This window comes from Haemaphysalis longicornis, unplaced genomic scaffold (genome assembly GCF_048455015.1).
Source record: "Haemaphysalis longicornis isolate Haplotype H1 unplaced genomic scaffold, Haemaphysalis longicornis Haplotype H1 scaffold_7, whole genome shotgun sequence".
Taxonomy (NCBI): Eukaryota; Metazoa; Arthropoda; class Arachnida; order Ixodida; family Ixodidae; genus Haemaphysalis; species Haemaphysalis longicornis.
Window position 1 is genome coordinate 94,346,699 of NW_027526422.1, and position 23,380 is coordinate 94,370,078.

Here is a 23,380-nt window from a genome sequence, read left to right on the forward strand (position 1 = left end):
GAAAGACGCGGAAAAACCAACTGCTCTCTCTTCAATTTTCCTCATTATGCATGGCCTAAGGGACGTCACATAGGCCATGGCTGCCCGATCGGCTGTCACTGGTCAACTTCGCGGCTAGATTCTCCCATTTCTGTCGTCGTCATCGCTGTGTACGAACCTCTTCTATGCCTGAACCTGTAGGCACAGTTTTGCCGTTTCTTTTGTGTTTTGAGTGCGCGCGGAGTTTGAGTGATGAGCTCAATACTTCCCTTTCAACGGGACCACTCGACTACAAACGTTTATTGCTTCAAAAACGCCCTACCAGCCCGAGCGCGCACTTGCGAACAGGCACCCATGCCTGCTTTTTTGTGGCACCAGACCGGAAATAGGCCCCTCCGCGTTGCGGAGAAAAGGAGAAAACTACCCGGCATGTGATATATCGAAGGCCGCCGAAGAAAACGCCGCGAGCCGCCCCCCTCTACAGGAGAGAGCGCGCAGCTTTCGTCGCGTTGTCAGCGGTCGAGTTGAGAGGGAACGATTATGCGCGATTTCTCATCGCGCGTAGTTTCGTTAATTGTGAACGGATTTTCATAATTCTTGCGGGGGGAGATTTTTGGGACAATAGACTTTATCCCAGAACACTTTACTAGTAGTCGATGGCAAGTGTTGCAGGGTCCCTTTAAGAGCTGCTCTCTAAAATTACGGGACATGTTTAGAACTTTCTGGGGATGTGAAGGTGAAACCCTAGTTGTACATTCTGTTGATTCGTTAAACTTCGCGGCTGCGCCCGTCACCACTTGCCCAGGCGATTCGACACCACCCTCGGAAGCTAGTTCCGCTCGCTCTCCATCGCCAGGTGCCTCCACCTGTTCGCCGCTGTCGGTACCATTAGTTTTCAAGGCGGCTCCTATTGCACGTGCGGCAGCGGCCTACCCCCTCCGGCACTCCGCTCCATCGCTTTCTTCAGAGCCCTCCCCCAACTCCCTCCCACACTGTTGCTTCCCTTTCCCGGCGCGCAATCCCCGGCTCGCGCTTGCTCCTACCTAACCTCTTTGGTGCCATCGATTTTATTTCCCTGACAACGCGCTTGCATGAAACAGAGATCTAAGACTTTCGCCTAAAAAATGGGGTTGTTCTATGTTCCATGGGAACCGGTAAAACAGGAAAGTGAAATATGCCTTCAGAGGAGCAATTTAATGTTTATTGTGCGTCGATATGAACTTGCACATCGCTATTTATATTTCGTCGGTATGGCACCGTTATACGCATCAACGTGAGACACTAGATTGCACGCGCCGGAGCATTGCGTAAATAAGATTGAAACCACGGACGCTTGCAAACCGTCCGTGCGAACGAAACCAAATGGGTTGGCAGAGAATCGTTCCACTGCAGCGAAAGGAGCAGCGGACCGTGTCACGAGCGTGACAACCGCAAGTCGGCTACTCCGCAGCTTACGCTGCGCGTCCCCCGTACGCGTAGGCGCTGGCATCGAGGCGCCAACTGCCGGCGCTCATTAGCGTCATGATGCACTACTTCGCTTCGCCTCTCCTACATGGCAGCACCGTCTGAAAGGAACGATATAAGGCGCGTTTGTCGTCCTATTCACGCGTCTGTTCATAGCGCAGCCGGGAGCGCGTTTCGTACCTCCCGCTGCGGCGAAAAGAGTTCGTGGCTCGAATCCCGGCGCGGCCACGTCAATCGAAGTTTTTCTGGCGGTGTCATTTCCGTGACGGATAGACGTCGTGAGATCTTGGTGGACAGCGGCATAAAGCACTTTCGTGTTAAAACTGGGTGAAGTAACGCAGGAGCTGCAATCGCACTAATTTCAGTGCGAAGTTTGAGCGGGAAACATGCACGGCTCTTTCTTGGGCGGGTTCAGAGAAATTTCGGTTACAACATTGTGGACTGACGCGTCCCCTTGCTTCTTTCGAAGCGGTGTATGCAATTAACTGTACAACTGCAGAAACGCCCTCGGTGAAAGACTAATACGGCGCTTCGGTGCAAGAGTGTGCTAGACAGGGGCGATTGCTCTACGCACCTCGGGTATGGCTCCTTCAAGCATCTTCAGCGACATGAGGTTGTACACGCCCTGCGGGTTGCGCATCGCTGTCGGGGGCTCCGAGATCTAGTTGAAGAGAAGAAGCAAGAGCGATATCATTTTTTAAAAATGGGGAAATTGAGCTCGTTATTTTCTCTTACGAAAACCTCATTTAAGTAACCAAAAACGAAAACAAAATCCCGGGCCATCTCTACCGAACGGTAACCTGTGGAGGGATGAAGAATGCAGCTTATAAATGCATTCTCCCTCTTGCCTCACGGCGCGCGCTGATCGGGCGCCGGAGAAGCGCCGGTGGGAGGAGCAATCGCGCGGTTGCTGAGGCGGTGGCGCCCTCTCTTGCGTTGAACCAGATTTAAGGAATTCACATGCCCATCTGCCCCAGTTTGGGGCAGTGGCAGCGGTCAACATCAGCGCCGTGCAACGCCCGCGCCTTGCCTTGGGGGCTCGCCCTTGGTGATCAAGGAGGTCTCGGCACCAGGTAAGTATACCTTGTTGCTGCGACCGACCACCCGACTCGATCACGCCTAGCGTCGAGAGCCGCGGTGGGTATTTGAGTACAACGCAAATTATAACCCGACTACAAACAGCTTCTCTTGTGCTTGACGATTGTTATAGTGGGCAGGGAGCGTTATACAAATCTTAAATCATGTTTATTTTGAACCGGGTCTATCTATTTGTTATATAGTTTTCTTTTAGTGCGCGTTACGGTCTAACGCAAGGCGTTGAAAACGATTGTCACGGTGTTTTAGTACTGTGACTACATGAGACAATAGGAGACGCCGACAGCCTGAGCCACTAAGAGGCTTTGCCCCTAAAATGCAGAACACTCGTGTGGCAACGGCTTGCACATGGTCGGACGGCGGCCCGTTGATAGATATAGAAGAAAGGGGCAGATAAGCAAGAGCTAAGGGATGCGGTTCAATAGTTAGTTTTCTCAGGCTAACATAAATGTTAGGCAACAGGTTTTGCCAAAACAGCATGCTTTTAGCCTCCCCTCTCCTGCGTGGACATTGCACAATATCAATAACGGGGTTATGCGCAAGTTTAAGGGAAAGCGCGACCCTCTACACAGTCACCATACTTACAGTGAGCACCTTAAAAAATGGGGCGCTCACAACTGTATAACGAAGCCCCATACGTCTATTTCGGCGTCTAAAAAGGCATAAGAAAAAAAACGTTTCCCTCAACGTGAGAGAGAGAGAGAGAGAGAGAGAAACTTTATTGTAAAATGCAGTTAAGAGGGCGGGGTGGCCGGTGCATAAGCCTGACGGCGACAGCGGTGGCTCGGTTGTCCAGGGAGATTTGGATCCCCGGGTCTGAGCTACCCAGCGCACCTATTTCCACTGCTCGTCACACGCTATGGAAGGAAAGAGGTCATTAGGACATGCGCACATGGAGTGGGACATGGTGGCAAGAGCACCGTACGAAGGGCGGTTGGGGGAGGGAAACAGTGTGGGGTGAATATGCTGCAGTACTGCACGACACGGAAGGGTGTCGGTCTGCAAGAGCCGCCACGTGCCTTTCTGAGAGTTAAGGCTGACATGAGCGGGGGTAAACGCGTGGCGGGCGAAACGGTAGTGTATGACCAAGTCGTGATAGCTGAGAAGCTATCTCGATCCGATTTGGCACCGTGTGAGGGGACAAGGCTGGGGCCCGCTAGTTCTCGAGCAGTAGCGTGGGCGGCCTCGTTGCCCCCCCACACGGATATTGGCTGGGGTCCAGATCAGTTCTATCGGAGTGGTAGGTGGATTTTTGGAGAAAATTTTGGGGGGCCTGCGGGATTATTAGACCCCGGGTGAAATTTTGAACGGACGACTTCTAATCAGATTACGATTGCGGGGGCTGGCCGCTGTGCTCAGGCTAGTGCAATTGCCGTCTTTTCCGCCGTCTCGGGCAGCTAGTACGGACGGAGAAGGAGGTGACAGGTAGGGCCTTTGGTCGGCCGACTACTTCCACTGCGTATGCCGCATGGTGTCGATAGCTCGCCGCATCGACCGCTGCAGGAAGTGCAGAGCAGTGATTCGCCATAATGGGCTGTGGCACCATTATCTGCTCACTGCTACCACCCATCACGTTCTTCGCCGCCCTGTCTCACTCCTCGCGATGAATGGAACGGAGGTTTCTTCAATGCAATTCAAATTTCCCGCCTTCTGAAAGCTCGCGCGCAGCCTGCCTAGAGCAGTGCGAGCGGCCGGGAGTTGTTTTTTTTTGGGGGGCTTGCTTTTCCTCCCGCACATGCCGGCGTTGCACTGCAACATTTTTTTTTTCTTTTACTCTCGTAAAAACAACCCAACGAGCATTCCTAACTGATTGAAAGCGGGCCCTGCGGGTAATTACGCATATTTTGCCTCAAACGCACATGCAGTTTTCTTTGCGCTAAACAATGGAGATATGTATGATAAGTGTCAGCGGCTCAAGAGTTTCGAACAGTTATGACTATATAAACCGCTTGGTTTTTGAAGCCTCTCCGGGACGCCGTTACGGTACGCCGTCGGGCGGGCTCTACTTGGTTCCGTTATCTCGCTGCGCCGCCTGATTCCGGCAGTCGCTTGACATCGAAGCGTTACAGTGAGCGAGCTACTACGACAAGGCGAGCCCCTAAAGTGTTCTGCACTTTAAATTGGCGCAGCTTGCACCAGTAATGCAAGACTGGAAAAATAGTGCTTGGCGCCGACCTAGCTTCTCCCCACAGCCCACACTGACAGCGGATCCCAGGAGAGAGGGAGCAGCCGGACCCCAGCAATGGGAAGCCGTTTTGGACGGCAGTAGATCTAAAACAGACCATTAAAGTATGTGCAGTGTCTTACTCAGTAGCAATTGTCATTCCTTTCGTCCTCGTCTTCCGGCGGCAACGCCACGCAGGGCAAATTTGCTTGTAGCGCGTCCTCACCTATAGGGAGACCACTTCATCAGCTGGTCCGGTGTGGGTTGCGAAGGGATGGCTTAAAGGGACCCAGAAAAGCTTTGTGAAGGTGGCAATCAAATGCATTCAGGTGGTAGAACACATAACCGGGGATTTTTGAGCGAAGTGTGAGCCCCATACATTGTACGGATAATTTGTAAACGATTTTTGAAGATCGCCTTTCTCAGCCGATCGCCTTTCACGCCGCAGCGAGCCGACCGCGGCTGACGTAACACCGACCGCGGCTGACGTAATGCCGGTCGCGGCTGACGCAACGGCGAGCCGCCCCCCTGATTCGCCCAATCGCCGGTGAGGTCGGCTGCCGGCAACGTCACTGCCATTCGCTTCCGGCTGCTCTTCCTCCTTCCTGCGCGATCCCGAGGCAAAGGCGGGTCGGCAGCGATTGACGCGTGCCTAGGCGCAAGAATGTAGCTAGCAAAGAACGGAAGTCGAGCGTCGCGATGTCACATGGCTATTCCCAGTGTTTCCAGCTGCTTTGAAAGAAGCAGAGAGGGAGGAGGAATCGATCAGCAAGGGGGGAGAGGTGCACTTAATTGCTTCTCGCGCAGCTAATACTGAATGTAGATCAATAATTCCAACGGCATTGCATCGCTATATTGGTACTACGCGACAATACAGGCCTTTTGTAACTTTTACAGAAGGCTTTTCTGGGTCCCTTTAAAGGATTCGTCATCGTCATCTTCGGCGCGGCGGACCCATGGCGCGCCGGTCGTTACACGATGACGACGATGAAGGCGGGAGCTCGTCATGTGGCGTAAGCCCACGCGCAAGCCTGGACGACGCCGGGCGGTTGCGGGGAGGCACGCGCACACATGCGCTAGGCTTTTTTTGTTGTTGTTGTTGTTGTTGCTAAAGCCACTGCGCGAAGGTCGACGCCGGGCGATCACCTCGAGGCACGCTCTCATATGCTTTCGCGGTTTTCTGTCTACGCCAGGCGGGTTTGTGTCGGCCAAACAGCTCTGCCGTTAAAATGAATTGACAATCATGTTGGGGCGCAACTCAAAATGTCGCTATGCACCGTTAATGGGCCCAGTGTACATTGATAACTGATGCTCTGTCTGTGCACGGAATAGAGCGTGAGTTTAGCGGGAGTACTAAGACCTACAGTATAAGAGTAGTGTATTCGAATTGGAATGATTAGGATTAGTGTAACTAGGTTATTCATAGCCGGGCACTGTACTAAGCTTCTGACGCCGTTGAACTGCAAGAATGAGACTCGCTATTCCAAAACTTCGACTTCCTTTTATTTAAGCCGTGGGAAGGTTCACCTCCTTGCAGGCAGCGTAGATTTCAAGGGCCGAAAAGCTGCATCGCGTAGGTCGAAGCGCAGTATACTGGCGACTCCCACGTCCTGCCCCAGACAGGTTCGTACTACTATAAGAACGCGCAGCGTATATATACTCACGGACGCCAACTTGGCCTCGAAGCTGACGATGTCGTTGACGATGTCTGCCGCGGCCACGTTGGCTCCCAGCAGCAGGGCGCATCGGTAAATGTAGAGCTTGTAGCGGTGCAATATGCGGAAGAAGGGGCTCCGGTAGCGGCCCCGCAGCACCATCGTCTCCACGCCGAAGGACGGCTGGCCGATCTGCGATCGCCGCGACGAGAGAGCTCTGTGTGAGGTCTCCACACGTCGCATGCGTCTGAGTCGATATGTTGTGCATCTATACGTGTGTGAGTCTATAGGTGAGTTTGTGTACACATGTGTGTTTGTCTATAGTGTGTGTCTATACGTGGGTGAGCCTACACGTGTGAGTCTATATGGATCTATATGTGCACGTGTGTGAGTCTATATGTTGTTCCTGCGCACGTATGAGTGCTAGTATAATGCTACGTTCAGTCTACCGACGCAAAAGCCACGCATATCGTGATCTATGGACGTAAAAAAATTAGCAGTGGCTTAGCTCGGCTATGCCAGGATATACGTATACTATAGCGTGGGCTAAGGTTGAGCAATCCTACCAATCAAATCCAATCAAAATCCAATCCAATCCAATTCATTCCAAATCTGATGCAATACAATCCAATGCTCGTCGCGCTTGCGCAGCACGGCCCTTCAAGGTCCACGCGAAACTGCTCAACCTCGGCCAGTGTAGCTTACGCTACAAAACGGCGTGTCACGCAGTTAGGTTGGCTGAGACGTGAAATGGAAGGTATTACGACAGTTTCGGCAACAGTCTGAACCCGGCGTAAGTGTGTGTGTGCTGTGTGAGTGTGCTTGCACTACTGCGTCTACTACGCCGCGCAGCCAAATGTGGCCATCAAGATCAATGCCCATTAAAGATAGTCTCGTTAGGGTAGCACTCGCACTACCTTTCACGCGAACTCCGCTTAAATAAGCTGCATAATGAGGAAAACAGAATAGCCATGCTACTCACAAGCTACCTTTCTTCTCATTGACACTTTATTGCGATTGGCTGATACAGAAATATTCCAGCTGAAATTGAACAGGCATTTTAAACTTGCAAAACGAGCTATCTGGGCACAAATTCAGCGCAGATTATTTTTATAGCAGAAAGAATGGTGGTGTAAACAATGGAAGTTATGAACTAACACGTAAACATAGAAGCACCAATGCGTACGGAACGCACTACGCCGGCCGACGCTACGCAGCGGGCGGACGTGTTGGCTTTGTCTGACACGACACCGGCCAACTGGCATAAACGCCACTGCAACTTACGTGACCCTATCTGTCAAGTCATAACCAATGTTCCATGAAACGATTAATATGAACCGTAGCAATGAGCCAGTCAGAAAAAAATGAGAGTGGACGTCAGTCCTTGAGAGTTATCGCTGCGCCATTCTTGAAGGCTGGCGGCAACCAAGGTAGCAAAAAACATGCGTTGCCGTTGCCGGCAACCTTAGTCAACATACTATAGTTTTAGGTACCAGTCACTAATACGGCGTTGCCGACGTCGCGAAACACACGATGAAGTGGGATAATCAAAATTTTAGCTTAAATTGCTTAATTTCTCAGTGAATAAAGCATTTCTTGCCGGAAAAGCGCTGAGGGCCCTATAAAACACGAAATCTTTCGCATAAAACGAACCAGTTTTTTTGTGTTCACGGCCCCCTTAACACTGCACGTAGCGGCAGCGTAAATGATCAAGCTGGCTTAATTTTAATGCGAGCATTGGTGGGCTACATACAAATCTCGGTTTCAAAGGCCTGCGTGTCTGCCAATAGCGCTCGGGTCCATACCACCGTCGTTGGCGTAAAAACGCTCCCAAGCTCACGCACGTACACATGCTAATTCTACAAAGCCAAAGAATGCGCCTTATTAAAGACGTCATCGGGGATTCAATCTTGTATTTTTTATCTCGACTTTCAAGCCTTCGCATACAAAGCGCTGTGCGATCCTTAATGTCTACGTGGATAATATCACCCTCGTTTACGCGACAAACAAGCAGGTTTTATACAATATTTTTACACGTTCATTATGCAAATATGGGCTCCGCTCGCACAAACCAAATATGCCATCGCAATCTAGTAAAAAGAGGCCCCAAACTCCTGCAGCATTTCTGTTGAAACTTTCAGATGCTATGGATGGGCTATCCCGGTCGGTCGTCCTGCACATAAACAACCAACGTCTCAGGAACAGCGCTGTTATACTCACGTAGAGTATGTATCGGTCGCTATTGTGGTAGTCGAGGTGCGCGCTGACCGAGACGAGGGCGTCGAGGTTGAGCTCGCGTATGGCGTTGCCCAGCAGGTGGAAGACGCGGAACTGCAGGGTCCGGTTCACGATGGGCCAGTGCGCCAGCTCGAAGCGCGCAAGCAGGTCCTCCAGGGGCTTGGTGCCCTTGCTGTTGCGCAGGTCTACGAAAAGCAGCGAAGACAACGAAAGCAGCGTCGCATTCCTAGAGCGCTGCTCGCAGGGGCACAGTAGTCGCGAGCGTTGAGTGATATGTCACCTGCAAAGCTGACTGCACGTCCTGTTTCTGCGCTACCTGAAGAATACGCCCGTGGTACACGCTGGTGGTACCGGCCAGTTTCTTTCTTTTTATCCTTTCACGCTCAGATTCACCGAACCAAAGGGGCCATGCAGACAACATGTTTGTTTTATTCGAAAGATTGTGTTTTATAGTGCCTGTAAGCCCGCTGCGTAATTCTCGTTTTGTTTACCGGCGAGACGCGAAGTTGGAAGCCGCGAGCGCATGCCTCGCGTTCCTTCCTTTTGTGCGGCGAGAGGAGGGGGTGCTTTTCCCGAGAACCTTCGTTGCGCTGGTATGCGGTCAGCTCTTCCCGCGGGTCGGGCGGCGGCCGTCCTTGGCCTCGGGAGGGGATTAGCCCCGACTTCCTCATTGTGCCGGCGAGCGCCCGTGGACAAAGGCGAGGCGGCGAGACGTTAAGACGTTGCTGTAAGGCGTTAGTCTAGACCGTTCTAAGCCGTCCGGCTTTCGCTTTGGAGCAGTTACCGCCCGTTCATCCTAGTGGGGTGACTGCTCCTCACGGTATGCGACTTTGTGTAGCCGAGGCCTTGCCTTGGCTTAGCGGTGGCAAGAACGTTCGCGGAAAGCTGACTAGGAGTTGCATGAGACAGATTATCGGGTCATGTGACCGCGGGGGTGACATGTTTACGATTGGTTAGTCCTTTTTTGTGTGTGTGTTTTATTTGTTTGTAGTGGACCAATCGGGGCTTTGAGAGCTGATGTCACCCTGATGTCAGCCCGGATATCCGCCTGACATCATGTGCACTCTCGCACCAGCAGGGGCGCTGCCCAAATCCTATAAATGCTAGGAACCCCATTACCGGGGGTCGGATTTTACTTCTTGCAGGCGCTTCGCGCCATCGGCTATGCCGAGCGTTCTTCTAAGATCCACCACTTGGGTCAATTCTCGTTTGTAGGTACCCTGTACCTTCGGCTATGCCGAGAGTTGTAACGAGTTACCCCATTTTATGTAAATATTGTAAATTTCTCTTGTAAATAGTACTGCCCATAAACTCCAAGTTATATCGTACCCAAGCCTGCGTCTAATGGCTACCGGAATCCAGCAACCACCGAACCCATCGACTCCTCGACGGCCGCCTCCGGCGGCTTAATAACAGATCGTCGGCCGCACTGGCGAACATCTCGTCTGGTCCTCATCGGCTGACGGCGGTACCAGCGGAGCCACCTTTGGGGGAGGAGTGCGAAGGAAAACTTTACTCTGCCCCCCACGCTTGTCCGGAAGCAAAGGATGGCTTATTCCCTGCGAAATTAAGTTAAAATTTTGATTAGTGTTTTAGAATCGTGTTTTGACGACGTCTGCAATGACATCATAAGAACGGGTCTTCAAGCTAAACTTGGTGTGAAACGGAGACTTGTTTACCGCTAGTCAACCTAGATGGCGCCACCATACCGCAGCGAGCCGTCCTGTGCCTTTGCTTTGTTTCTGACCGTATTTGTATCTGGCTTGTTTTTTTGTTTTTTGTTTTTTTTTGGGGGGAGAAAATAGTCGTTTCGTGAAATATGGTATTCACTCGACAAATATGATCCCGTAAGACGCCGTCGCTTAGGCCAACTGGCCAGTGTCGTCTCAGACAACCTCAAAGAGACGCAGTGCTGTGCAGCTAAAACAAGCATAGTGCGCGCAGTACCAACAACAGTACGCATCGGTACTTCTATGTTTACTTGAGCTTTCGTAACCTCCACTGTCTATCCCCCCATTCTTACTGCTGCAAAAAGAATTCACTCTAAATTGAAGCGCAAATAGCTTGCTCGGCAAGCCTATAAGCTCTGCCTAATTTGCGTTTGCTTTTGCCGGCCTCAGCCAATCGCAGAGCTGACACGTATGACATCATAGGTTCTGTTGAGGATAATGAGCTGGTGGGTCGCATGGCCATTCCCTTTTTTTCTAATTATATAGCTTTTTTTTAGTGAAGTTTACTTTAGGAATGGTGTCAGTATGACTCTAAAGAGGCAATCTTTCCAATGAACCAGACTTATGTTTTGTCTGCATGGCCCCTTGAAGCATCATGGCGCCGGTAAAGCTTCCACGACAATTTTAGACATTTACTGGCGCACTGGCGGGCAACAAACACAGCAATGAGATGACATAACTCGTCTGTGCAGTCTGCGTAAGTCCAGCAGTACTAATGAGATAGGTTCTCGCAGGAAGCGCTTCTGGAAGCTTCGGCAACGGGATTCAATCTTAGATCTTAACCCCCGTACTTGTAAACACGCTTTACCTTAATCGCTCTCGTTTGGTGGGGAAGTACAACTATGCATACCAAAAGCTTGATGTGGCCGAGTTGGCACATCATGCTTGAAGGTAACTACGGCGCAAGAAAGCAAGACGATAGAAGAAACACGTACAACAACGATGCGTTGAATTGCAACAACACTGTTATTGCAAGTGCTTCTTCTACAGCGCTCGTTTTCTTGCGCTTTAGTTACCATCGAACTATACGCACCTATGTTGATGCAGCCTTGGTAGAGGGCTGCAGCCTTCTGAGCCGCCGTCTGGTCCCGGTACGATATCACTGTGTTGTTCAGTATTTCTGAAAAAAGAAAGCCAAGTGAAATAAATTGGAGTGTAATTTTTTCGAACGAGCTTCAAAAAAACGTAGCGGACGTGACACTACGGCTCCAGTCGTATATACATTTCGTATCACGTATCCTTGAGTGGCAGTCGAACCGATAAGAACTACAGCTGCGCTATAAAATGGAGTTGTTGGTGTAAGCTTGATTAAGAAACAAATAACCCGTCTTGGTTATACGACGTGCCCAAGACACCCGGTACCTCCTTTGGTACCAAGTGTCAGGTACCGGGTGCCCAAGACAAGACACCTGGTACCTCTCTTGGTACCAAGTGTCAGGTACCGGTACCAAGGAAGGTACCGGGTGTCTTGGGCACGTCGTATACCAACCAACTTGGTAGTAGCGCTTTGTCCTCTGCCTGCCGCCCACTAATCGCCCCGGCACTTTTTCCTGGCTCAAACCTAGTACATGCATTGTTATTTTTCAACTATAGCTGTGCTGTTGGTGCTCCTCTAGAAAGTTTCACACCGAAAGGATCAAGCCCGCAACAACTTCACCTAAAAATGCAACAGGAAAGGCAGTCAAGACCGCTGTTACCACAACCGCACCCGGATCTAGAAAGACACCAACAGACCACATTCAGACAAGCGCAAGCTGGTACGCTACACACACCAGATAGATTACCCCTCCTACAAACTAGCAGGAACAAATATCCCGGGCCACCTCCACTAACGTGAAACCTGGGGAGGGGCGAACCATGCTGTGTGTCAGTCTATTCTTGGCACCTCGGCGTTTCTGTCCACGGAGATGAAACCGTTGGGGTGTTGAGGTATATATATACGGCTTTGCTGTTAAAGTCTCGTGTGTTTGAAGCACGAAGCGTTCTAGTGAAAGCGTTGGAAACCCCATGGGGCTTCGCCCCTAAAAACACGCCCCATATGCCGCTCTTTGCAACGCCATCGCTAAGCAACAACGCATCTTAGGGGAATGCCCGCTTTACACACAGGTTTAGACAACTGTAAACTATACACCAGTTTCCTTGCTAGAGGTGGGCGCCGCCATTTGCTTTTCCTGACCAGGCGCCAGCGCCGTACACAAGCAACAACGCATCTTAGGGGAATGCCCGCTTTACATACAGATTGGACAGCCGTACACTTAGAGCAGTTGCGCAGCCAGGAATATACTTAGAATCGAGGGGGGGGGGGGGGGAGGGGGGGGGGAAGGTCTGGACGCCATTATAAAATCAAAAATAAAAACTAAGAGAGACTGCCCCGGATGCCCGAACAATACACGTGATTTTTCCGCATGCCTAAATTTCGGGCGATGTTTTGACGTCGAAACATCCCGCATGGCTAGGCCCCGGCCATAGAGTAGCTATAGACAACCCTATGATATAGAGACCCGGAAGACCAGAAAAGAGTTGCGTGGCCTGGTGAATTTCATCCAGGAGACCATCACTGGGAGGGTCGACGGAGGCACCCGGACTCCACGGAGCTATCATCTCTTCCTCTTTTTCTTTCATTCAAAATAAAATTTGCCCTGTCTCTCTCTCTAGATCAGTGTCAATGTGCGGGGGCCCCTCTTTAGCTTGAGAAAGAAACGGGGGACCCCACTACGAGCTATATTGAGTCGTGTCATAGTATCAAACAATTTACACTTGCAACTAAAATCGCCCACGCACCTATTCAGTGTCGCTATTTTGTGTTTGACTTCTAGGCTGGTGCGTGTCATATTGACCTGTGATAGGCTTACCATTTATGTGCCCGGTTTTTCCGCGCATCCAGCGTGTTGAGAAAAATACCGACGGTGAAAAGTGCGCTACGCGGAGTAGTTAGAACGTACATGTCATGCAGAGAAGCCACACATGTATTGACTTGTCGGCAAGGTTTGGAAAAAAGGAGTAAGTTGGGTGGAGTTGGTCCAGAATCTAGAACCACTGCTCTAGATTTAGTGTTAGGAACACGTGAGTGCCACAAAGGGGGAAGGGGGAGGGGTGTGAGATACGGCAGCAGCGGAGCATGCTCGTCCCAACTTGCCGGAGATTTGGTCCTCCACGGCCCGGTGCATGTCCCGGGCGATGCTCTTGAAGACCTCGTCGGGCGGCACCTTGGCCATGCGCCTCCAGCCGCCGCACACGTGCTCGTAAAAGTCCTCGCACGGCTCCTGGAAGTCCAGCTTGGCTGACTGGATCGTCAGGGCTGCGCATGGAATGCGACACGGGGAGGAGAAAGCAGGTCTCTTCTCTTTGCCCACTGTTTCCACAATTGCACTTTACCTTTATCACCCATTGCTCGGTGTAATCAATTGTAATCGAATGGAGGGTTGCACTCGGTGTAATCAAATGGAGGGTTGCACTCACGGAACACAGTAGAGATGGCGCGGTGAATTTACACAGCGTTCTCCGCGCGGAAGTACCTGCTCGCCGGCGTCGGCGTCGGCGGTATGGCGTTGTCGTCTGCTTTAGCGACATTGTTTTGAACCTGTTTTGGTACAACTTCGCGTCCATTGCGTGGTGCCTTCGCACTGCTTGATTAACTTGTTCGACAGCACATCCAGGGTAACCCGCACCCGACGGAATTAAGTGGTACTGCGGCAAACATACGTTAAGGATTGGTTTGCAGGGTGTGAAAACAATGTAGAGACCACATACAGACATCTGGCCTCTAAAGAAACGCTACCTTTTGCGCACTGCTTGCCACGACTGGGTCTCCGTTTTCTAAATTGGTGATTACAAATTCGGTTGTGTTTTAGAGGTATATCAAAAGGCGAAAGCGATCATAAAAGTTCCCTCAGCTCTCTCGCAATTCTCAAACTTACTAAACTAACTAGCTTAAATCGGTACAAATGGGAATCACTTAAGCTCACATGCCGCATGGTTTCGGTGTCTGTGCTTGTGTCGCGCGGTGGTGTAGCCCCGAGCTAGCACACCAGGATGGCTAGGTTCCGCTGCCTCACCCTTTGAAAGGCGCTCCTCTCCGTTTTTCTTTCTCCCGACTCACGACCGGACTACAGCGGCGGCGTCCGCCGCTCCAGCCCGGCCGTGGCCGACGCTGCATGCTGCTGCGTTCGGGACGCCCCCCCCCCCCCCCCCCCCCCCCCCTCTCAATTCAAAATAATGGCTGGCAGGATCTCTGGTTGCAACTCTTTGTAGAGCCACGTGTGTGAATTGAAGTGACGTCGCATGGGCAATTGTTGTGGGTGGCGTTTTAAGCTTTGCTTTCCAACCACCTTCACAGCGTGGATGTGAGACTTTTTTTTCGGAAAGGTGGTATGCTAATAGATCATGTTGTAGGACTATCCGTGCAGAACTAGCATTCGAGAAAACAGGCGTCCAACTGCTTATCCGCTGCGGTATTAGATTTAAACCACTTTGCGCGTACCGATAAGGCAACAAGACAATAATCGGCCGTAAAAGACAACATGGTTTCAGACCAGCTCGCATATCGGTGTGCTGTGTGCTCTCGTACTTCTTGTGCTCGGCGTATGATGAACGCATTCTTACTCACCGTAGGACTTGCACTCGTCACTCTCGCAGGAAAGTGAGTTGTTCACGCCGGCGAGGGCGATCGTCGTCCTGTTGCCTGCGGGAAAGGACGATACTTATGGTAAACATTGTCCTTAAAGTGACCGTGAGGACAAGGTATACAGCCTGGTTCATTTAAAAACCCGCTTTGTCCTGATAACAATTATACAAACTTTATCGCAAACTCGAAACAAATAATCGAGATATTAGAGAGTTTTAGTATAGCGTTTTAGCTGTGGCGTTAACGTTAGCGCGCCGCAATCGCAAACGGATAGCGCCTCGTTACGCGACGGTTAGCGTGCCCGCTAACGCTATGGGCGCGCTAAAGTGGTGCTTTCCGCCCTGAAACTCTCTATTAAGAAAAACGGATGAAGCACTGGCGACTTTTCCAGGCACTTTCCGGCGGCGTCTCTATGACGTCACAGAATCTTGTTGGGGCGTTGGCGGCCGCCGACCGACCCCGTGACCCAGAAACATGACTATAGGCAATTGTAGCGGGGCCTCTACTCTCGTTTGATCTCTTTTGAATCGAGTTTTAACTGCATCGCTTAAATTATTAACGTGCCGCTGACACACTCGTATCTTTTTAATGTCCCCTTTATTGCGTCACCGTACCCGCCGCGGTGGCTCAGTGGCTAAGGCGTTGCGCTGCTGAGCATGAGGCCGCGGGTTCGATTCCCGGCCGCGGCGGTCGCTTTTCTGATGGAGGGGAAAAGCAAAAACGTCCGTGTGTACGACATTTCGGCTCACGTTGAAGATCCCCAGGTGGTCAAAATTAATGCGGAGCCCTCCACTACGGCGCGCCTCATCGCCTGCGTTGCGTCGGCGCGTTAAACCCTACAATCAATCAAATCTATTGCGTCACCGTTCACAGTATTGCGTTACGGTGGACGTCCTGCAGCGCGAAATTCAAAAGTTTTTTTTCTTTCGAATTCACAAGGTTGTATTCTGTATTCATGGCCCCTTTAAACGTATATAGTGACAGATTGGGGAAGTCGCTTATATTACGAACAATGCTCCTAACCCCTACGTAACTGAAATCTCACAACTTCACCTTATTAGGAAAGGACAAATTCTCTGTATGAATCGACTTAAAAAGGTGACTGCATTCTCAGCAGCCCACGGATTCAAGGTGAAGCAAGGAGAAAAAATGATACAAAGACGACGAAAACTAAATTCAGTTCCACCCAGTTAAAATCTGCTGAAACGGGGGAGCAGTGGGCTGTCTGTACGACGATTCCATTTAGGTTCGGCCTCTTCCTTGTCGGTAACTTTGGAGTCATCTTAGCGTCTCTAACAATGGTACAGTCGGCTTAGCCGCTAATTTCTATACAGTAATCGTATAGAAATATATATATATATATATATATATACAGTAGTATAGAATCTATATAGTAATCATATATGTAATCATACTGCCTCCTTAGTTGGTCGTGCTTCACTGTGCAACCCTCACTGTGGGAAAGCCAACATACAAAGACCAAGTTTATACCGATCCCCGTTAAAGTCGGCATCGCCTTATCTCACGAATGCGTTGATGGGAAGGAATTTTATCAAGGGTAATATCACCAGCCTGTCTACGCCCACTGCAGGACAAAGGTTTCTCCCATTACTCTCCAACTACACAGGTCCTGTGCTAACTGCGACCAATTTATCCCCGCAAACTTCTTGATCACATCTGCCCATCTAACTTTCTGCCGCCCCCTGCCACGCTTACCTTCTCTAGGGATCCACTCTGTTGCCCTTAATGACCAACGGTTTTCTTGCCTTCGTATTACATGTCCTGCCCACGTCCATCCATTTCTTCTTCTTAATTTCTACTAATATGTCCTTAATACGCGTTTGTTGCCTGGCCCACTCCGCTCTCTTCTTGTCCCTTAATGTTGCTCCTATCATCTTCCGTTCCAGTGCGCTGAGTCGTCCTCAATTTAAGTTGGACCCTCTTAGTGAGCCTCCAAGTTTCTGCCCCGTAGGTGAGTACGGGTAAGGTGCAGCTGTCATACACTTTCTTCTTCAGGGACATGCGTGCAGAAGGACCGTGGTTCGAATCCCGGTGCCGTACAATTCCCACCAGATTAAAAAATCCGCGTGTTGATGGAATTGCAAAATGAGGCTTGGGGTGCAGCCTGACCCCGGCGACCGTTGCAGGTAACGCACTCCCTCACCGGAGCAGGATTTGCCACCCTGGTGTAGTAATGGCCACAACCTCCCATGAATATGCCAATTAATCCAAGGGTAATATAAGACACCGTATATCAAAATATAAGACCCTGGTATATTTCTTTTATTAAAGACGACAGCCTTTCTTGGGCCATTTAAACGCAGAAATTTTGGTCTGTCTGTGACTCGATTCAGCCCCACGGCCAAAGTGACACATAAGCTGCAGAATAGGTTTATACACCTACATCTACATCTAAACGTTTTAGTCCGGTGGCAATATTCACACTTGTAAACATTGTTGAACAAGAACGAAACATTACGCAAATATGAGGCAAAAAATCAATACATAGGTGATATTTGCAGTGTTCCTGCATAACAAATCCATGTATGGTTGATTCAAATAAAATACTGCATCTACTGCATAGAAAACAATTCACTCCGTCGCCTGCTGTGACCCGCGCCACTTTAGCTTCTAGCGCCATTTTAAGAAATAAAACGAAAACAGGTACGACATGTTCCACTAGATAGATTCCACGTTTCGCTTAGAACGCATGTGGAGTATGTGGTTCTATAAAGTTGAAGTGGGGCGCCTCGATTTACGCGTGTCTCCACCGTACGGCAGCGCTGGCAACGAGGCACCCGTCCTGGAGCAGTGGAACGCGGTAAATTTAAACTGACTTGGGCAAACCTCTAGCGCTTTTACCTTGGGAGGAGCGCGACGCGCGAAGGGATGCGTTTACTTGGCAAATGTCGACGAAAGACAATCGTCTTTCGCTGACGTTTGGAATGAAAGGAGCCGATACGCGGCCAATGTTTTTATTCATTTTTCTACACTGGAAACCGGTTTTCGCGAAGCGAAGAAACCTGCTCCAGAGAGCGTGACACGATACCAGGGCCGGTATTCTCGTGTTTTGTCCGTTTTGTGTCCGTTTCAGAAGTGTCCGTTTTGAGCAAGCCCTGGTTGGGTAAATGCGAACACCCGGATGTGACCCGATGCAAGCACGGCGGAGCTATGAGCCGCGGCTTGTCGGAGCAGACGATTTGGAGCAGAAGATTTTTCGTCGCCTTGTTGGTTCGCTGGTTGAATAATTAACACATAAAAGATAGTTTAAAACAGGTTTAGTCGTTTAAAATGTGTTTACAAGAAGAGCTGCGCAAAAGTCAACCCAAGGTCTACCTACAACTGGAACTACGTCACAGTAAAACGGACGCAAAACGGACGTTTTCAAAACGGACAAACACGGGAACACCGCCCCAGCACAGACTGTCAAGGACAGCCCTACAACAGCCCCACTGTTCGAACACGCAGGCTCGTGCTGTTGCCCCCTCCATATGCCCCTTGCCTCACCCACTTTACCACGAATCTGCAGTAACACTCACAACAGCCTACCCTAGTTACCCCTGCAGGAAAATTTTGTTTCTTGGCCTGCTCTAACGTATCGGCCGACCTCGTATTAATGCGTTCCTGGTCACGCTAGTCGCTTGCACACCTCCCCATGTCTCCTCGACCTTCAGAACCAAATTGTAGAGTTGCAGTGAGACTTACAAAGATCGTGTACCAGTATAGCTAGCAACAGCAAATACCGTATTTACTCGATTCTAAGCACCCCTTTTGTTCAAACCATCGTGACTCCCAAAGTTAGGGGGTGCTTAGATTTGAGAAACCTAGATTACCCCCTCCCCCCCCCCTTTTTTTTTTTTTTTTCGCGCGGCCGTATATTTACGATAGGGACGCAAAGAAAAAAACGTACAGGCAGTGAACCCACCGCTTACGTGTGATCCTCAGCAACCCTCACTACCATTCGAGTCCGTTGTGCCGCTTGGGACGCCGCTCTCAGGTCATCTTATGTTCCGTTAATTGTTTTAACTGGAAACTTCATAAATGACTTGGCTATAACCTGAACTCGTACCCGTTCGCACGCATCTGGAATACACCTTGTGACGTTTGCATAGGTAAATGGGTGCTCAGATTCGCATGCAAACGTTTATTCCAATTTTTTTTTCCCCGAAACTAGGGGAGGGTGCTTAGAATCGGTGGGTGCTTGGAATCGCAAAAATACGGTACAATATTTCGGGCTCCTGTCACAAGGGAAGTCTATAGCTCATTGAGCACTGATTCTGATACAATTGGGTCCTAGTCTCCTGGACGCTATCACGGTTTAAGAGCAGGAATTTCAAGCGTCTATACTCTCACGTCAACGACCGATCATTTGAAAAGCATCATTCATCCCGTCAAAGCACCAACCATTACGCTATAGTTTCGCAACCCTTCGTGACGGAATATTGCATTAGCCACATATGTCTGCGTCTGTTTCTCGGAGAATGGTAGATGCCTGTGGGTTACACCTTAGGGTATTCCCTTAATCCGCTAATTGCCTCACGTCTGATCTCTTGCAACAGAATATCACAGTCTCCGATTTTTGAATAAAATAGTGACGTCATGGTGGTACTGTACGGCGCTGGGCGTGGTCGCACACGGGGGCAGACAACACTCCTTTTACTGCCGTCAAGGTGTTTCGAATGTTAGCCGCAAGAATTACCTCACAAAAAGCGCAATCCGTTTTCTCGCTCCGTCCAGTAGGAATGGACTCGGTGCAATCGAAAGTCTTTGGGCTTGTTGGTTCATATCACCAAAACAAAGCCGCGCTCAGGACTGCACGAAAAAGTAGGCTACACACACACACGCACAGCTCTGCGCTGCCTAGAGGAATATGCCCGGACAACAATGCGTTTTCGCACGAGTTTTTCCCCTCTTTAAAACCGGTCCTGGGGCGGTATTCTCGTGTTTTGTCCGTTCTGTGCCCGTTTCCAAAGTCTCCGTTTCGAGCAAGCCCTGATTGGCTAAAAGCGAACACCCGGATGTGACGCCATGCAAGCACGGCGGAGCTATGAGCGGCGGCTTCTCGGAGCCTATGCTCGGAGCAGTCGATTTTTCGTCGCCTTGTTGTTGGTTCGCTGGCGGAACAATAAACACATAAAAGATAGTTTAAAATATGGTTAGTCGTTTAAAGCGTGTTTACAAGAACAGTTGCACAAAAGTGAATCCAAAGCCCAAATGCAATTGGAAGTACGTCACAATAAAACGAACGCAAAACGGACGTTTTCAAAGCAGACAAACACGAGAATACCGCTCCTGCAGGCTTCATGCGCGTTCTTCACCGCTGCCGAACCGGTTTCCGGAGATAGAAAACGCACGCAGAAACGCATCGCTCTCCGCACATGTGTGTCGCCCTTAATTCAGGAAGTGAAGGAAATCGCAGTGACATAAAACACACGAGGGGAGGGGGTATAACAATGCCCTAGAATTAAAAGCTAACCGCAGTGTTTTGGGGGTATGTGATGGGCTAAGATATAGAGCACGTGCGTCTTCGGTCGCAGTTAAAGGGACCCTGTAACACTTTCGATGAGCGCTTTCACTCTTTCCTTCGCGTCTGGAACCACTGAGAAAGCTAGTTATCGCCAGCACGGAGCGCCACTGCGTGATTTGCATGTTGCACCAGATACGCCTTCCATGTCTGCTTCGTTTTTGTGGCTTTTTTTTTTAAACTTGCCATCGAAAAGCGTTCATCGCTGCAACTGAAGGAAAACCGGCCAACAGCCGCTACATGGCCTTAGTGGCGTAATTCGCGCTGTCGAAGAACGTCAAGAACGGGAAAGACAGAAAAATCTTTTCAGCGAGTTTACAAGTTATCTGATTGGTATAGAGAGGCAATTTTTGGCTAAGGTACTTGCGACGCCCTAATCTAAGTACTGGATGTGTTGGGTGACTGCGTTCTGCAAGCAGTTAAGATTTTTTTTTAAAGTTGAAAAAAGTGTTGCGGGGTCCCTTTAATGTGCGTAGGCGTTACACACCCCTCACCCGAAGGAGGTTGTCATCAGTGCTACTCACAGGCTTCCTGGACGCTGAAGCACTTGAGGAGGATGAATCCCATGACGATAAGCGTGACCACGATCAGTACGGCCACGATGGTCACGCACGTGTTGAGGAAGTTCTCGGACTTGGGAGCTGGACTGCGCGCGAGAAAGCCCGGTGAGCCCCGAGCGGTAACCTGCTTACTTTAAACCAGGTTTAGAAGTTTTGTAGGAGCTACAGGTGCGGGGAAAATGTAAGCCCGTCATTCTACTTAACATCCTATTAACCCAAGTGATTTTTCACCGCAAATGTAACCACCTCACCACGAGCTTACAGGCAACCAAACAAAGGTAGCTTAACAGAAATGAGGCTGTGCGCCGTTCGATAGCAGACGACACTTCCAAATGAGACGCATCCATAGCTGTAGACCCTGCGGAAGGGGAATGGCTGCGGTTTCCCTCCTTTGGTTAAGATCAATGATGCATGAAGACAAAATACAAGTATGGTTGATTGAAACCACCACTTTGTGCTCCTAAAAATGCTACCAATTTTATCAGTAACTTCACAAAATGACGGAGGTGTTGAGAAAAACATACAAAGCAGAGGTACACCCAGCCACTTTCTGGAGACGTCTCTATGACGTCACAGGATCTTGTTTGTGCGATTGGTGGCCGCAGACAAAAGCCTCCGCCAAGAAACAAGACTGGGTGGTTGTAGCAGGTGCTTCTAGTTCTGTTTCACCGTATCACCTGAACGCTAGCTAGTGGCTAACACACCGATAATTAGGTTTCTAGTGGTGGCCTCTACTTCTGTCACTCCCGCCCTACGCCATCACTGTAGGGCGAAATTTGGAAGTTCTTGATAATCTTGTCGTTTTTTTCCGACTTGAAAAAAACGCGTTTTTGCCTTTCGTCTTTCGTTCCCGGAATGGAAGTGGGTAAGTTACCGAACGCTAGTTCATTCTAGCGCTGGGCACGGCTCGCCTAGACACTGGCGCCACGTTTCCGCATATCTTAGTACGAAACTATGGCCGGAGCATGGTACAGTGTACTAGAAGAGAGATGTGTCGTTCGGAGCCGATTAGGGGGGGGGGGGGTCCCTTTTGCGATGAAATGCTGCTGAGGAACGATGATGGTGATGATGATTATGATGATGATGATTGCTATTGTTATCCCGTTTGCAGCGGGGTCATGACGTTCAACTTACCAAACAGGAGTAATATATGTTTTACATTCTTGGTTTAATACTAGCGCTGCTTAGGGCAGGCACAAAATACTTTTTTTTTTCTGTTACAGGTGGTAGCTGACCTAGGCAATATTCCCCTCCCTGCTTTTCGTCCACCAGCATTCTAATCTTTTCGTCGCCTCGACAGCCTTGAAGTTAACTTCCTCTGTGCTACCGTTAAATCCTAGGGCTTCTGGAAGCCAAAACTTTTCCTCATGTTGATTTGGATGGATGCCCTCGCATTCTAACACTATGTGCCGCATAGTTTGTTTCTTTTCCGTAGACTACGCATACCCCATCATTTTGTGAATACTTCCCCACAAAGCTCTTAGTTCGGAAGCAACCTGCTCTAGCCTCAAAAAGCCAGGCACTGCCTTGGGAATCATCGTAGAAATTTTCCTTTCAGATGTTCAATTTGTCAGCCCTGTGCATCTAACGACGTTTTAGCTTCCATTTTTTCTCTCCATTTATTCGTTTCTATCTGCCTTGCCTGTTTTTTTTTTCTTGGTTACCTTGGCTGTTTCGGATTCGCCACTGTCCTTTCCGTATTTCATCTTTAGCCTTCCAGTCTTCCTTAACCACTGTGTTTCCACGCTTTTCAAGTATAGGTACTTAAAAATCTTAGCTTGTCCACCTACGTTTATCCATTGCTCTCAACCTTCTCTTAAAACATATTTTGCTTCTGTTGTAAGCAGCGCCCCCTGGCGGCCGCTGCTTGCCAGTTGGCTCCAGAAGTTCTGTTTGTTAAATTAATCTTTATTTATTGCCCCAAATAGTCATATTTGTCTATTTCAACTTGCCAAATAACTGTTTAGTTTGATTTAAAACTTATAGGTGGCGCTGGCTGCAACAGAAGTTCTCTGGGGAACGCCTGTGCATAGAGTTTCTTACTAAGAAACTCTATGCGCCTGCGTTCCATACAGATTTTTCATCGCAAAAGGGACCCGCGCTCTCCATTGGTTTTCCCCCACCCGCACGACACCCTTTACCTTTTAGTACACTGTGGCATAGGTGTGTCTACAGTTAGAGTCCATGTATACGTCAGAGGTGAAGCCAACTTACGGAGGGGCGTCCGCCGTACGACCAATGTCTACAGGAGGCCGCATTCCTGGTATGGGACGGAAAAAAAACTGCGATTAGTTTTGCCCTTCGTTCCGACATCTTGTCTTCGCAGAGAAAACGAATTGTGAAGGTG

The 23,380-nt window shown here is 49.8% G+C and overlaps 1 protein-coding gene across 1 annotated transcript in view; it reads right to left on the bottom strand.

Moving 5' to 3' along the window:
• Positions 1 to 23,291, bottom strand: part of LOC144146410 (neprilysin-1-like) — a 59,046-nt gene extending 35,755 nt beyond the window's left edge. Inside the window, exons 1-8 of the mRNA XM_077678364.1 lie at positions 23,248 to 23,291; positions 20,998 to 21,119; positions 14,932 to 15,006; positions 13,462 to 13,623; positions 11,359 to 11,445; positions 8,578 to 8,780; positions 6,367 to 6,549; positions 2,018 to 2,104 (exon numbers count right to left, since the gene is read on the bottom strand). Coding sequence (XP_077534490.1) covers positions 2,018 to 2,104; positions 6,367 to 6,549; positions 8,578 to 8,780; positions 11,359 to 11,445; positions 13,462 to 13,623; positions 14,932 to 15,006; positions 20,998 to 21,119; positions 23,248 to 23,291 — 963 coding nt within the window. The remainder of the gene's footprint in view (positions 1 to 2,017; positions 2,105 to 6,366; positions 6,550 to 8,577; positions 8,781 to 11,358; positions 11,446 to 13,461; positions 13,624 to 14,931; positions 15,007 to 20,997; positions 21,120 to 23,247) is intronic.
• Positions 23,292 to 23,380: the final 89 nt, after the last annotated feature.